Source organism: Oncorhynchus masou, chromosome 13 (assembly GCF_036934945.1).
Source record: "Oncorhynchus masou masou isolate Uvic2021 chromosome 13, UVic_Omas_1.1, whole genome shotgun sequence".
NCBI classification, from domain to species: domain Eukaryota; kingdom Metazoa; phylum Chordata; class Actinopteri; order Salmoniformes; family Salmonidae; genus Oncorhynchus; species Oncorhynchus masou.
In genome coordinates, this window is record NC_088224.1 from 82,989,412 (window position 1) to 83,006,448 (window position 17,037).

At 44.1% G+C, this 17,037-nt stretch overlaps 1 protein-coding gene across 1 annotated transcript in view; it reads left to right on the plus strand.

The window, feature by feature from the left end:
• Positions 1-17,037, plus strand: part of LOC135551559 (guanylate cyclase soluble subunit alpha-2-like) — an 80,734-nt gene that overhangs the window by 28,181 nt on the left and 35,516 nt on the right. The window contains exons 5-7 of the mRNA XM_064982767.1: positions 8,008-8,220; positions 8,754-9,026; positions 11,785-11,928. Coding sequence (XP_064838839.1) covers positions 8,008-8,220; positions 8,754-9,026; positions 11,785-11,928 — 630 coding nt within the window. The remainder of the gene's footprint in view (positions 1-8,007; positions 8,221-8,753; positions 9,027-11,784; positions 11,929-17,037) is intronic.

Below are 17,037 nucleotides of genomic sequence, written 5' to 3' on the forward strand. Positions count from 1 at the left end.
TTCCTGAAAGATTCTTTGTGTAGGAGAAATCGCTCCGTTTTGTACATCACGTTTGGGTACCAAAAAAACCCAAAAATTCAGTCATCAAAACGGCGAACTGTTTTCCAAATTAACTCCATAATATCGACTGAAACACGGCAAACGCTGTTTAGAATCAATCCTCAAGGTGTTTTTCACATATCTCTTCATTGATATATCGTTTGTGGTAGTCTCCTTTCTCCGGTGAATCGCTTGGAAAAAGACGTGCAGTTGAAGATGACGCACCAATTTCGACGGAGGACACTGGGCGGACACCTGGCAAATGTAGTCTCTTATGGTCAATCTTCCAATGATATGCCTACAAATACGTCACAATGCTGCAGACACCTTGGGGAAACGATAGATAGGGCAGGCTCATTCCTGTCGCATTCACAGCCATATAAGGAGACAATGAAAAACAGAGCCTCAAATCCTGCTCATTTCTTGGTTGCAGTTTCATCTTGGTTTTGCCTGTAGCTTCTGTTCTGGGGCACTCACAGACAATATCTTTGCAGTTCTGGAAAATTCAGAGTGTTTTCTTTCCAAAGCTATCAATTATATGCATAGTCGAGCATCTTTTTGTGACAAAATATTGCGCTTAAAACGGGCACATCTTTTCATCCAAAAATGAAATAGCTCCCCCATAGATTTAACAGGTTAAGATGGTGAGGAAATTACTTTTAACGAACTACCAGACATCCTCTACTGACGGGATGAGGTCAATATCGTTCCAGGATACCCAGGCCAGGTCAATTAGAAAGGCCTATACTCGCAGAAGAGCTTTAGGGAGCGTTTGACAGTGATGAGGGGTGGTCGTTTGACTGCAGACCCAACGGATTCAGGCAATGAAGCAGTGATATTTGAGATCCTGATTTAAAACAGCAGAGGTGTTTGGGTGGCAAGTTGGTCCGGATAATATCTTTGACGGTGTCCATGTTTATGGATTTAGGGTTGTACCTGGTGGGTTCCTTGATAATTTGTGTGAGATTGAGGGCATCTAGCTTAGATTGTAGGATGGCCGGGGTGTTAAATTCTTACGGTATAGGAGGCAGCATTTTCACTTTTGGATAAATAGCGTGCCCAATTTCAACTTCCTGCTACTCATGCCAAGAATATAAGATATGCACATTATTAGTAGATTTGGATAGAAAACACTATGACGTTTCTAAAACGGTTTGAATCATGTCTGTGAGTATAACAGAATTTATGTTGCAGGCAAAACCCCGAGGACTAACCGTTCAGATTTCTTTTTTAGGTCTCTGTCTGTTCAGTATCTCTCATTGGGAAACGATATTTCTTAGGCACTTGTTTTCAGTTCCTACCGCTTCCACTGGATGTCACCAGTCTTTGGAATTTGGTTGAGGTTATTCCTTTGTGCAATGAAGAAGTACGACCATCTCGGAAATGGGTAACACTGTTGAGAGTTGCGCAATACTTGAAAAGTAGCGTTAGTTTCCTTTCTTCCTCTATTGAAAACAGATTGACCCGTCTTCAATTTGATCGATTATTAACGTTTAAAAATATCTAAAGTTGTCATGCAATAAAATGCTAATTAATTACTTAAAAATCATACAATGTGATTTTCTGGATTTTTGTTTTAGATTCCATCTCTCACAGTTTACCTATGATAAAAATTACAGACCTCTACATGCTTTGTAAGTAGGAAAACCTGCAAAATTGGCAGTGCATCAAATACTTGTTCTCCCCACTGTATATGGACGGAATTAATCCAACAAAAGGACCAATTGACCAACAGTTTATGGGACATATTGGAGTGCCAACAAAAGAAGCTCGTCAAAGGTAAGGCACGTTTTATATTTTATTTCTGTGTTTTGTGTAGCGCCTGCAGGGTTGAAATATGCTACTCTCTTTGTTTACAGCTGTGCTATCATCAGATAATGGCTTCTTATGCTTTCGCCGAAAAGCCTTTTTAAAGTCTGACATGTTGGCTGGATTCACAACGAGTGTAGCTTTAATTTCCTAGGAACGCAAAGCTTTGAGGACAATACAGTGCCACTGACACTGCCTGCAATGGAAAAATGCGGTCTCTCCTTCACTGCAGCCGAGGTGAGTAAAACATTTAAACGTGTTAACCCTCGCAAGGCTGCAGGCCCAGACGGCATCCCCAGCCGCACCCTCAGAGCATGCGCAGACCAGCTGGCTGGTGTGTTTACGGACATATTCAATCAATCCCTATACCAGTCTGCTGTTCCCACATGCTTCAAGAGGGCCACCATTGTTCCTGTTCCCAAGAAAGCTAAGGTAACTGAGCTAAACGACTACCACCCCGTAGCACTCACTTCCGTCATCATGAAGTGCTTTGAGAGACTAGTCAAGGACCATATCACCTCCACCCTACCTGACACCCTAGACCCACTCCAATTTGCTTACCGCTCAAATAGGTCCACAGACGATGCAATCTCAACCACACTGCACACTGCCCTAACCCATCTGGACAAGAGGAATACCTATGTGAGAATGCTGTTCATCGACTACAGCTCGGCATTCAACACCATAGTACCCTCCAAGCTCGTCATCAAGCTCCAGACCCTGGGTCTCGACCCCGCCCTGTGCAACTGGGTACTGGACTTCCTGACGGGCCGCCCCAGGTGGTGAGGGTAGGTAACAACATCTCCTCCCCGCTGATCCTCAACACTGGGGCCCCACAAGGGTGCGTTCTGAGCCCTCTCCTGTACTCCCTGTTCACCCACGACTGCGTGGCCACGCACGCCTCCAACTCAATCATCAAGTTTGCGGACGACACAACAGTGGAAGGCTTGATTACCAACAACGACGAGACGGCCTACAGGGAGGAGGTGAGGGCCCTCGGAGTGTGGTGTCAGGAAAATAACCTCACACTCAACGTCAACAAAACTAAGGAGATGATTGTGGACTTCAGGAAACAGCAGAGGGAACACCCCCCTATCCACATCGATGGAACAGTAGTGGAGAGAGTAGCAAGTTTTAAGTTCCTCGGCATACACATCACAGACAAACTGAATTGGTCCACTCACACAGACAGCATCGTGAAGAAGGCGCAGCAGCGCCTCTTCAACCTCAGGAGGCTGAAGAAATTCGGCTTGTCACCAAAAGCACTCACAAACTTCTACAGATGCACAATCGAGAGCATCCTGGCGGGCTGTATCACCACCTGGTACGGCAACTGCTCCGCCCTCAACCTTAAGGCTCTCCAGAGGGTAGTGAGGTCTGCACAACGCATCACCGGGGGCAAACTACCTGCCCCCCAGGACACCTACACCACCCGATGTTACAGGAAGGCCATAAAGATCATCAAGGACATCAACCACCCGAGCCACTGCCTGTTCACCCCGCTATCATCCAGAAGGCGAGGTCAGTACAGGTGCATCAAAGCTGGGACCGAGAGACTGAAAAACAGCTTCTATCTCAAGGCCATCAGACTGTTAAACAGCCACCACTAACATTGAGTGACTGCTGCCAACACACTGACACTGACTCAACTCCAGCCACTTTAATAATGGGAATTGATGGGAAATGATGTAAATATATCACTAGCCACTTTAAACAATGCTACCTTATATAATGTTACTTACCCTACATTATTCATCTCATATGCATACGTATATACTGTACTCTATCATCGACTGCATCCTTATGTAATACATGTATCACTAGCCACTTTAACTATGCCACTTTGTTTACATACTCATCTCATATGTATATACTGTACTCGATACCATCTACTGTATCTTGCCTATGCTGCTCTGTACCATCACTCATTCATATATCCTTATGTACATATTCTTTATCCCCTTACACTGTGTATAAGACAGTAGTTTAGGAATTGTTAGTTAGATTACTTGTTGGTTATTACTGCATTGTCGGAACTAGAAGCACAAGCATTTCGCTACACTCACATTAACATCTGCTAACCATGTGTATGTGACAAATAAAATTGGATTTGAATTTAGTATCTTACATGTGTGATTTAATGAACGTTTGGTTTTTATATCATTTTATTTGAATTTGCCGCGCTGCATTTTCCCTGGCTTTTGGCCAAGTGGGACGCAAGCGTCCCCTATAACATAAGAACTTTTAAGCATATCCCAGTTTAGGTCACCTAGCAGAACGAACTCTGAAGATAGATGGGCGGCAATCAATTTACATATTGTGGCCAGGGCACAGCTGGGAGCTGAGGGGGGTCTATAACAGGCGACAACAGTGAGAGATGAATTTTTACAATTAGAGGCTCGAACTGTTTGGGCATAGACCTGAAAAGTATGACAGAACTTTGCAGGCTATCTCTGCAGTAGATTGCAACTCCTCTCCCTTTGTCAGTACTATCCTGACAGAAAAGGTTGTAGTTGGGGATGGAAATCTCAGAATTTTTGGTGGCCTCCCTAAGCCAATATCTTTATGTCATACATGTATCACTAGCCACTTTAACTATGCCACTTTGTTTACATACTCATCTCATATGTATTTACTGTACTCGATACCATCTACTGTATCTTGCCTATGCTGCTCTGTACCAACACATTCATATATCTTTATGTACATATTCTTTATCCCCTGACACTTGTGTGTATAAGACAGTAGTTTTGGAATTGTTAGTTAGATTACTTGTTGGTTATTACTGCATTGTCGGAACTAGAAGCACAAGCATTTCGCTACACTCGCATTAACATCTGCTAACCATGTGTATGTGACAAATCAGATTTGATTTGATATGCTGTGATAATTTATTAGGCCTACTTCACAAACCTCATTCCTACACAACTGTTTTTATTAGATTAATTTTACATTTTTTAAGTTATGTTTTAAACCATTCTGAGCGATAGATCTCGGCTTGCTTTTTGACTGCGAAAGTGACCTTGACTCAAAAGGTTGATGACCAGTGCTCTACATGTTATATACAGGTAGAGTACTCTACATACATAGGCAAGTGCATTTGTGTATGTGTATTAGTGGTTGTGTGTTTGATTGTTTGTGTGTCAATTAATTCATACTTGTATGTGTTTGAATATGAGTGTGTGTGTGTAAGCGTTCTGTTAAGTGTGAGGGTAGTTTTCCGAGACAGTCGCTTGGATTTTCTGAGTGTTCCTGGTATTCCTGTCGTCTCCATGGAGATTTCCATTAATGTGTCAGCCATGTGACTCCTCCCACTCTGCCTGCCACAACCACAGAAAACACCTGGTCACATCCTCCCACAATATACACTGCGACTGTACAGTATACAGTGCATTCGGAAAGTATTCAAACCCCTTGACTTTATCCACATTTTGTTATGTTACAGCCTTATTCTATATTGATTGAAATCTTTTTATTCCTCATCAAGCTACACACAATACCCCATAATGACAAAGCAAAAATAGGTTTTTAGAAATGTTTACAAGTTCATAGGTATTCAGACCCTTTACTCAGCACTTTGTTGAAGTGCCTTTGGCAGTGATTACAGCCTTGAGTCTTTCTTGGGTATGACTCTACAAGCTTGGCACGCCTGTATTTGGGGAGTTTCTAACATTCTTCTCTGCAGATCCTCTCAAGCTCAGGTTGGATGGGGAGCGTCCCTGCACAGCTATTTTTAGGTCTCTCCAGAGATTTTTGATCGGGTTCAAGTTCAGGCTCTGGCTGGGCCACTGAAGGACATTCAGAGACTTAGCCCAAAGCCACTCCTGCGTTGTCTTGGCTGTATGCTTAGGGTCATTGTACTGTTGGAAGGTGAATCTTCACCCAGGTCTGAGGTCCTGAGCGCTCTGGAGAAGGTTTTCATCAAGGATCTCTCTGTACTTTGCTCCGTTCATCTTTCCCTCGATCCTGACTAGTCTCCCAGTCCCTGCCACTGAAAAACATCCCTGCAGCATGATGCTGCCACCACCATGCTTCACCGTAGGGATGGTGCCAGGTTTCATCCATACGTGACATTTGGCATTCAAGCCAAAGAGTTCAATCCTGGTTTCATCAGACCAGCGATTCTTGTTTCTCATGTTCTGAGAGTCTTTAGGTGCCTTTTGGCAAACTCCAAGCAGGCTGTCATGTGCCTTTTACTGAGGAAGGGCTTCTGTCTGGCCACTCTACCATAAAGGCCTGATTGGTGGAGTGCTGCAAAGATGTCCTTCTAGAAGGTTATCCCATCTCCACAGAGGAACTCTTGAGCTCTGTTAGAGTGACCATCGGGTTCTTGGTCAGCTCCCTGACCAAGGCCCTTCTCCCCTGATTGCTCAGTTTTGCAGGGTAGCCTGCTCTAGGAAGAGTCTCATGGTGGTTTGACACAATCCTGTCTCGGAGCTCTACGGACAATTCCTTCAACCTTGTGGATTGGTTCTTGCTTTGACATGTACTGTCAACTGTGGGACCTTATATAGACAGGTGTGTTCCTTTCCAAATCATGTCCAATCAATTTAATTCCCCGCAGGTGGACTCCAATCAAGTTGTAGAAACATCTCAAGGATGATCAATGGAAACAGGATGCACCTGAGCTCAATTTAGAATCTCATAACAAATGGTCTGAATATTTATGTAAATAAGGGATTTCTTCTTTTTTTTTATATAAACTTTAAAAAAACTTTACTTTGTCATTATGGGGTATTGTGTGTAGATTGAGAAAAACAAATCTAATCCATTTTAGAATAAGGCGTAACAAGATGTGGGAAAAGTCCAGGGTTCTGATTACTTTCCGAATGCACTGTCTGTGTGTATCTACTTTCCGTAACTAAGTGTGTGTGCAGTACTCTGTCTCTCTCTAGACTATATGTATGTAATGTGTGTATTAGATTTTTGTAGACGATATGTAGGTATTGTGTGTTTGTGTTCGATCTCGGTAGACTGTATGTAGGGTGTGTGTGTTTGTGTGTGTGTTATTTATCTGTAGATGTAGGTTGTGTGCATTATGCAGAACTAGGAGAGGGTTCTATAAATAAATCAGGCTGCAGTGGGCTCACAGGCGGAATAATCTATCTGACACCAGGGAGAGAACCAGAGTGCGTGCGAGAGAGGATGCTCGGAGTGTGCAAAGCTGTCATTAAGGCAAAGGGTGGCTACTTTGAAGAATCTCAAATATAAAATATATTTTGATTTGTTTAACACATTTTTGGTTACTGCATGATTCCATATGTGTTATTTCATAGTTTGATGTCTTCGCTATTATTCTACAATGTAGAAAATTGTTTTAAAAAATCCAGAAAACCCGTGGAATGAGTTGGTGTCCTAAAACCTGACTTCTTTCAGTCAGCTGAGAGCCAGAGAGAGATGTTTTCCATCCTCAACACATGTTCATTTAATCCTGTATTGTCTTTAGGCTACAGATGGATTTATTGCCGCAGGGCCAGCGTTCTCTTGAACTGGTGTGTATGGGAGAATGGATGACGACATCTCATTTGTAGCCTAGATGATGTTGGAATGTGCAGCACTACATCCTCATTGTCAAGGGGATTAGGGTCTTCAAAAAACTGGAGGTGGTGTTTGGACTACAACATCCTCTTAACGTTTCTGAATAGTCTTCCTATGCTTGTGTTTATAGAGCAGGTACGAGTTTGACCAAAATAATGGAAATGCCATGCAAGCTCCCCTCCGTTGGGGGATAGATCCAGAATCTCCTCAATCACTAACATGTATTGACTCACGAGGTTGAATATTTTTATATGTTCGAATGTTTCTTCCACATTGACAGAGTATTTTGTGTAGATCGTTGACAGAAAAATGACAATTCTATACATTTTAATCCCACTTTGTAACAAATTGTGGAAAAAGTGTGAATACTCTGTGAGCGCACTGTATTCCCCCCGGTCTGCATTCCCTTGAACTCTTTATCACATTAATAACCCCTGTCCTCTCTCTCTCTCTCTCTCTCTCTCTCTCTCTCTCTCTCTCTCTCTCTTTTTTTTTCTTTACCTCTCTCTCTCTCTTTTTTTTTCTTTACCTCTCTCCCCCTCTCGCGCACTCATCTCTCTCACCCTGTCTTCTGCCCCCTCCCTCTCTCGATCTCTCTCTTTTTCTCTCTGTCTTTACCAGGTGATGGAGGTGAAGGGTCAGATGATTCATGTCCCAGAATCCTCTACTCTGATGTTCCTGGGTTCCCCCCGGGTGGACAAGCTGGAGGAGTTGATGGGTAGGGGCCTCTACCTGTCAGACATCCCCATCCACGACGCCACGCGTGATGTCATACTGGTGGGACAGCAGGCCAAGGCACAGGACGGCCTCAAGAACAGGATGGACAAACTCAAGGTACAGTCACACACACACGTGCACACACACACACACAGTCACACACACATACACGTGCACACACACACACACACAGTCACACACACACACACACACACACACACACACACACAGTCACACACACATACACGTGTACACACACACAGTCACACACACACACACACACACACACACACAGTCACACACACACACACACACACACACACACACAGTCACACACACATACACGTGTACACACACACAGTCACACACACACACACACACACACACACACACACACACACAGTATTCACACACACACACAGTCACACACACACACACAGTCATGTACACACACACACAGTCATATTCACACACATACACGTGCACACACACACACAGTCACACACACACACACAGGACTCATCACGTCTTCAGATTCTGTCATGTAGATATTCAGCCATGGACTCATCCGTCTTCAGAAGAAGAGGACACGCGACGGTCACTAAACCTCCATCATCTACATTCTACTATATCCCTCTGCTCTTCCCCAGGCCACTCTAGAAAAGACACACCAAGCTCTAGAAGAGGAGAAGAGGAGGACAGTAGACCTTCTCTACTCTATCTTTCCTGGTGACGTGGCCCAGAAACTGTGGCAGGGGGAGTCTGTCCCCGCCAGGAAGTTTGATGATGTCACCATGTTGTTTTCTGACATCGTGGGCTTCACTGCAGTGTGTGCCCAGTGTACCCCCATGCAGGTCATCAGCATGCTCAACGAGCTCTACACACGCTTCGACTACCAGTGTGGAATACTGGACGTGTATAAGGTAGGAACACACACCTGTTTGCACATGCACATCCTGTGCACTCAGTGCATGCCTGTTATATGTGTCAGGGTTGGGGTCGATTCTGAATTGAGTTGTGAATTCTTCTTTAATTCCAATTCAATTATTTGAAAAATAATTTGAATTGATTTGCAATTCAAATGTTTTATTTGAATTGAATTTTAATTGGCCACACCCCACAGGAACCAGAATTTGAATTAAAGGAATTAGAATTTAATTCAATGAAATTCAATGAAATTGAAATGCAGTATTTATTCCACACATCACCAGAGCAATGTTTATTTTGACTTCATGCATGGTTACCTTTAACATTTAGCATAAGGTTGAAACATTTATCTTTAAAACTCATTCTCTTTAACAATTTTAAATAATTACAGTGGTCTGGAAATATTGAAAGATCATGTTGTCAGTTGTCCATAATAATTCATAATTCCCTTACTGTTTTGAAATATCAGAATAAATGTGTTTTTCCCCCATAATGCATTAGATCAAACACTGCAGTATGGAAGGGAACAATCTAACATCTCATGACAAAGAAGAATACTGTTTAACATCTTTCAGTTATAACAAAATGTACATTTCATATTCGTATTGTTTGCATTAATAAGTGGCATATCCTTTTTATAAAATATTTGTCAAATTAATGAACTTTCATGTTTCACATCTCAGTTGATTCAAATTATATTCAAATTCTTCTTCCTGTGGGGTGTGGCCAATTCAAAGTTATTGTTCACAATTGACTCCAACCCTGTTGTGTCATCTGTCCACATAGGAGAGGTTTAGTGCAATTGAGTAATTTTATTTTATTTATTTATTTATATATATTTTTTAACTAGGCAAGTCAGAACAAATTCTTCTTTTCAATGACGGCCGAGGAACAGTGCTGCCGTGGGTAAATACAAGGATCAATCAAGTTGTTTTAAATCAGAAACGTGTGTGTGGAAATACACGCTGATTAATGGCCAATGTAACGGTGCTTAACATGAGTGTGTCAGTACTGGCCACACGAGTGGCATTACAGCAAGGCCCAGTGGGTCCATTAACAACCATCACTCCCTCTATCCGTCCATTAACAACCATCTCTCCCTCTATCCGTCCATTAACAACCATCACTCCCTCTATCCGTCCATTAACAACCATCACTCCCTCTATCCGTCCATTAACAACCATCACTCCCTCTATCCGTCCATTAACAACCATCACTCCCTCTATCCGTCCATTAACAACCATCACTCCCTCTCCATTAACAACCATCACTCCCTCTCTCTGTCCATTAACAACCATCACTCCCTCTCTCCGTCCATTAACAACCATCACTCCCTCTATTAACAACCATCACTCCCTCTATCCGTCCATTAACAACCATCACTCCCTCTATCCGTCCATTAACAACCATCACTCCCTCTATCCGTCCATTAACAACCATCACTCCCTCTATCCGTCCATTAACAACCATCACTCCCTCTATCCGTCCATTAACAACCATCACTCCCTCTATCCGTCCATTAACAACCATCACTCCCTCTATCCGTCCATTAACAACCATCACTCCCTCTCTCTGTCCATTAACAACCATCACTCTCTATGCGTCCCTCCATCACTACATCAGCTCTTGTCCTTCGCCAGGGTTTGATCCAGCACAGATAGACAATTCCCTTCCCTTACTCTCTCCTCACCCTTCCCTTCCTCTCTCATCACCCTTCCCTTCCTCTCTCCTCACCCTTCCCTTCCTCTCTCCTCACCCTTCCCTTCCTCTCTCCTCACCCTTCCCTTCCTCTCCTCTCTCCTCACCCTTCCCTTCCTCTCCTCTCTCCTCACCCTTCCCTTCCTCTCCTCTCTCCTCACCCTTGCCTTCCTCTCTCCTCACCCTTCCCTTCCTCTCTCCTCACCCTTCCCTTCCTCTCTCCTCACCCTTCCCTTCCTCTCCTCTCTCCTCACCCTTCCCTTCCTCTCTCCTCACCCTTCCCTTCCTCTCTCCTCACCCTTCCCTTCCTCTCTCCTCACCCTTCCCTTCCTCTCCTCTCTCCTCACCCTTCCCTTCCTCTCTCCTCACCCTTGCCTTCCTCTCTCCTCACCCTTCCCTTCCTCTCTCCTCACCCTTCCCTTCCTCTCTCCTCACCCTTCCCTTCCTCTCCTCTCTCCTCACCCTTCCCTTCCTCTCCTCTCTCCTCACCCTTGCCTTCCTCTCTCCTCACCCTTCCCTTCCTCTCTCCTCACCCTTCCCTTCCTCTCTCCTCACCCTTCCCTTCCTCTCCTCTCTCCTCACCCTTCCCTTCCTCTCTCCTCACCCTTCCCTTCCTCTCTCCTCACCCTTCCCTTCCTCTCTCCTCACCCTTCCATTCCTCTCTCCTCACCCTTCCCTTCCTCTCTCCTCACCCTTCCCTTCCTCTCTCTCTCTCACTCTTCCACTTGTTTACTTGACTCTTCACCTTCTCTCTTTCTACTGTCATTTTCTCTCGTCTCCACTTTCACCTCTTTTCCCTCTCTCTTTTCCTGCTCCATGTGAGTTGAGAGGAGAGAGGGAGAACCATATGTTCCCATTGTCATGGTTACTCTGGATAGATGACTGAGACTGGATGAAAATGAGAGTTTTGTTTCTTGTTTTCAGGTACAGCTTTTGCGGGGGGGGGTTTAAAACTTGTTTTATAATTTTTTATTCTGAAAATATTTAAATTTGATAAATACTAAAATAAAAATAAATGCTCATGGCTTCATGGACTCTCCTCCAATCCTCATGTAGATTGAGACAATAGGCGACGCCTACTGTGTTGCGGGCGGGCTCCACCAGAAGATTGACAGCCATGCCAAGCCAATCGCACTCATGGCCCTGAAGATGATGGAGCTGTCAGAGGAGGTGTTAACGCCGGACAGCAAATCCATCAAGGTGAGTCTTTGCTTGGCACGGTGAGGGGGACACTTTCTCCCGCACTCTCTTTTCTGTCTTATTTTCTCTCTCCCTTTTCACTCCCCCTCTCTCTCTCCCTCCCTTTCTTTCTCTCCCTTTTCACCCTCCTCGTTCTCTGTCTCTCTTCTCATTCAAATGTAAATGTGGTTTACACCTATAATTTAAAGCATCTGTAAGCTGATCATTGCGGTGCTGTGTTGTGCTATTGTGTTGTGCTAGTTGTTTTGTGCGGGGTTGTTATGTGCTAGCTGTGTTGTTCCACAGACAGAAGGGGTAACACAGACACGTCACAGGGGCCATATGCTGAAGAATCCTTTTAGAGCGTTCTCTCACCAAATCAAATCAACGTTTATTTGTCACGTGTGCAGAATGCAACAGGTGTTATAGACCTTACAGTGAAATGCTTACTTACAGGCTCTGACCAATAGTGGAAAAAATTAATTAGGTGAACAATAGGTAAGTAAAGAAATAAAACATCAGTAAAAATACATTTTCAGTAGCGAGGCTATATACAGTAGTGAGGCTATATACAGTAGTGAGGCTATTTACAGTAGTGAGGCTATTTACAGTAGTGAGGCTATTTACAGTAGTGAGGCTATTTACAGTAGTGAGGCTATTTACAGTAGTGAGGCTATATACAGTAGTGAGGCTATATACAGTAGTGAGGCTATTTACAGTAGTGAGGCTATTTACAGTAGTGAGGCTATTTACAGTAGTGAGGCTATATACTGTAGCGAGGCTATATACTGTAGCGAGGCTACATACAGTAGAGAGGCTATATACAGTAGCGAGTCTATTTACAGTAGAGAGGCTATATACAGTAGAGAGGCTATATACAGTAGAGAGGCTATATACAGTAGAGAGGCTACATACAGTAGAGAGGCTACATACAGTAGAGAGGCTACATACAGTAGAGAGGCTATATACAGTAGAGGCTATATACAGTAGTGAGGCTATATACAGTAGAGGCTACATACAGTAGAGGCTACATACAGTAGAGGCTACATACAGTAGCGAGGCTACATACAGTAGCGAGGCTACATAACAGTAGCGAGGCTACATACAGTAGAGATGCTACATACAGTAGAGAGGCTATATACAGTAGAGAGGCTACATACAGTAGAGAGGCTATATACAGTAGCAAAGCTATAATAGTAGAGAGGCTATATACAGTAGCGAGGCTATATACAGTAGAGAGGCTACATACAGTAGAGAGGCTATATACTGTAGCGAGGCTACATACAGTAGAGAGGCTACATACAGTAGAGAGGCTATATACAGTAGCAAAGCTATAATAGTAGAGAGGCTATATACAGTAGCGAGGCTATATACAGTAGCGAGGCTACATACAGTAGAGAGGCTATATACTGTAGCGAGGCTATATACAGTAGAGAGGTTACATACAGTAGAGAGGCTATATACAGTAGCGAGGTTACATACAGTAGAGAGGCTATATACAGTAGCGAGGTTACATACAGTAGAGAGGTTATATACAGTAGCGAGGCTACATACTGTAGCGAGGCTACATACTGTAGCGAGGCTATATACAGTAGAGAGGCTATATACTGTAGCGAGGCTATATACTGTAGCGAGGCTATATACAGTAGAGAGGCTATATACAGTAGAGAGGCTATATACAGTAGAGAGGCTATTTACAGTAGAGAGGCTACATACAGTAGAGAGGCTACATACAGACATCGGTTAGTCAGGCTGATTGAGGTAGTATGTACATGTAGATATGGTTAAAGTGACTATGCATATATGATGAACAGAAATCAGCAGCAGTGTAAAAGAGCGGGTGGTGGGACACAATGCAGATAGTCTGGGTAGCCAATGTGCGGGAGCACTGGTTGGTCGGGCCAATTGAGGTAGTATGTATATTTTAAATTTTACCATTATTTAACTAGGCAATTCAGTTAAGAACATATTCTTATTTTCAATGAGGGCCTAGGAACAGTGGGTTAACTGACTTGTTCAGGGGCAGAACGACAGATTTTTATATTTTCAGCTCAGGGATTGGATCTTGCAACCTTTCGGTTACCAGTTCAACGCTCTAACCACTAGGCTACCTGCCGCCCCACATGAATGTATAGTTAAAGTGACTATGCATATATGATTAACAGAGAGTACCAGCAGCGTAAAAGGGGGGCACAATGCAAATAGTCCGGGTAGCCATTTGATTACCTGTTCAGGAGTCTTATGGCTTGGGGGTAAAAACTGTTGAGAAGCCTTTTTGTCCTAGACTTGGCACTCCGGTACTGCTTGTCATGTGGTAGTAGAGAGAAGATTCTATGACTGGGGTGGCTGGAGCCTTTGACAATTTTTAGGGCCTTCCTCTGACACCGCCTGGTGTCGAGGTCCTGCATGGCAGGCTGCTTAGCCCCAGTGATGTACTGGCCCGTACGCACTACCCTCTGTAGTAACTTGCGGTCGGAGGCCAAGCAATTGCCGTACCAGGCAGTGTCGCAACCAGTCAGGCTCTTTATGTTGCAGCTGTAGAACCTTTTGAGGATCTCAGGACCCATGCCAAATCTTTTTAGTTTCATGAGGGGGAATAGCTTCATCGTGCCCTATTCATGATCGTCTTGGTGTGTTTGGACCATTCTAATTTGTTGGTGATGTGGACACCAAGGAACTTGAAGCTCTCAACCTGCTCCTCTACAGCCCCATCGATGAGAATGGGGGTGTGCTCGGTCCTCCTTTTCCTGTAGTCCACAATCATCTCATTAGTCTTGGTTACGTTGAGGGATAGGTTGGTATTCTGGCACCACCCGGCCAGGTCTCTGACCTCCCTATAGGCTGTCTCGTCATTGTCGGTGATCAGGCCTACCACTGTTGTGTCGTCTGCAAACTTAATGATGGTGTTGGAGTCGTGCCTGGCCATGCAGTCGTGGGTGAACAGGGAGTACAGGAGGGGACTGAGCACGCACCCCTGAGGGGCTCTAGTGTTGAGGATCAGTGTGGCAGATGTGTTGCTGCCTACCCTCACCACCTGGGGGCGGCCCGTCAGGAAGTCTAGGATCCACCACCAAATATTGTAGTGTCCAAGTAATAAAGCAATGGGACACTCTAAATCTTTCCCAGATTATTACCAATCCCACAAGGTATGACTCCAAACACCCAGAAAAGGCTACTCTTCTTGATGTTATCCTCACAAATAATTTGGGGTGGCCTAGTGGTTAGAGCGTTGGACTAGTAACCGGAAGGTTGCAAGTTCAAACCCCCGAGCTAGCAAGGTACAAATCTGTCGTTCTGCCCCTGAACAGGCAGTTAACCCACTGTACCCAGGCCGTCATTGAAAATAAGAATTTGTTCTTAACTGACATGCCTGGTTAAATAAAGGTCAAATTAAAAAAAATCCTGATAGGTATCAGTCTGTGGTTTTCTGTAATGACCTTGTGATCACTGTTTTACAGGCTGTGTTCAAAATGGCTTAAAGTGCATGGCTGAGCTCTTTAATCACCACTTCATTAAGTCAGGATTCCTATTTGACTCAGCCATGCCTCCTTGCCCGGCCAACATTTCCTCATCTCCCACCCCTTCTAATGTGACTGTCCCCAATGCTTCTCCCTCTTTTCCCACTGCCCCGCTACAATGTTTCTCCCTGCAGGTTGTCACTGAGTCTGAGGTACTAGAGGAGCTCCTGAAACTTGGCCCTAATAAAACATCTGTGTTAGATGGTATAGACACTTTCTTCTTTAAGCTTGCTGCCCCTATCACCGCCATGCCAATCTCCGACCTTTTTAACCTGTCTCTCCTCTCCGGGGAGGTTCCCATTGCTTGGATTCCAGCCACGGTTCATCCTTTATTTAAAGGGGGAGACCAAGCTTATCCTTACTGTTATAGGCCTATATCTATTTTGCCCTGTTTATCAAAAGTGTTGGGAAAACTTGTCAATAATCAACTGACTGTCTTTCTTGATGTGTATAGTATTCTCTCGGGTATGCAACCTGGTTTCCACTCAAATATGGATGTGTCACTGCAATGTTAAAGGTCCTCAATGATGTCACCATTGCCCTTGATTCTAAGCCATGTTGTGCTGCTATTTTTATTTACTTGGCCTAAGCTTTTGAAACGGTAGACCATTCCATTATAGTGGGCCGGCTAAGGAATATTGGTGTCTCTGAGGGGTCTTTGGCCGAGTTTTCTAACTACCTCTCTCAAAGAGTGCAGTGTATAAATTCAGACAATCTGCTGTCTCAGCCACTGCCTGTCACCAACAGCGTAGCTCAGGCAGGAGGAAGCTCTCTCATCCATTTATATGCAGATGATACAGTCTCATACTCAGCTGGCCCCTCCCCGGATTTTGTGTTAAATGCTCTACAACAAAGCTTTCTTAGTGTTCAACAAGCTTTCTCTACCCTTAACCTTGTTCTGAACACATCCAAAACAAAGGTCATGTGGTTTGGTAAGACGAATGCCCCTCTCCCCACAGGTGTGATTCCAACCTCGGTGGGTTTAGAGCTTGAGGTAGTAACCTCATACAAGTACTTGGGAGAATGGCTAGACGGTACACTGTCCTTCTCTCAGCACATATCAAAGCTGCAGGCTAAAGTTAAATCTAGACTTGGTTTCCTCTATCGTAATCATCGTTTTTCACGCCAGCTGCCAAACTAACCTTGATTCAGAAGACCATCCTACCCATGCTAGATTACGTAGACATAATCTATAGATCGGCAGGTAAGGGTGATCTCGAGCGGCTATATGTTCTTTACCATTTACCATCAGATTTGCAACAAATGTTCCTTATAGGACACATCACTGTACTCTATACTCCTCTGTAAACTGATAATATCTGTCTATCCGTCGCAAGACCCACTGGTTGATGCTTATTTATAAAACCCTCTTAGGTCTCACTTCCCCCTATCTGAGATTCCTACTACAGCCCTCATCTTCCACATACAACACCCGTTCTGCCAGTCACATTCTGTTAAAGGTCCCCAAAGCACACACATCCTTGGGTCTCTTGTCTTTTCATTTCGCTGCAGCTAGCGACTGGAACGAGCTGCAACGAACACTCAAACTGGACAGTTTTATCTCAATGTCTTTATTCAAAGACTCAATCATGGACACTCTTACTGACAGTTG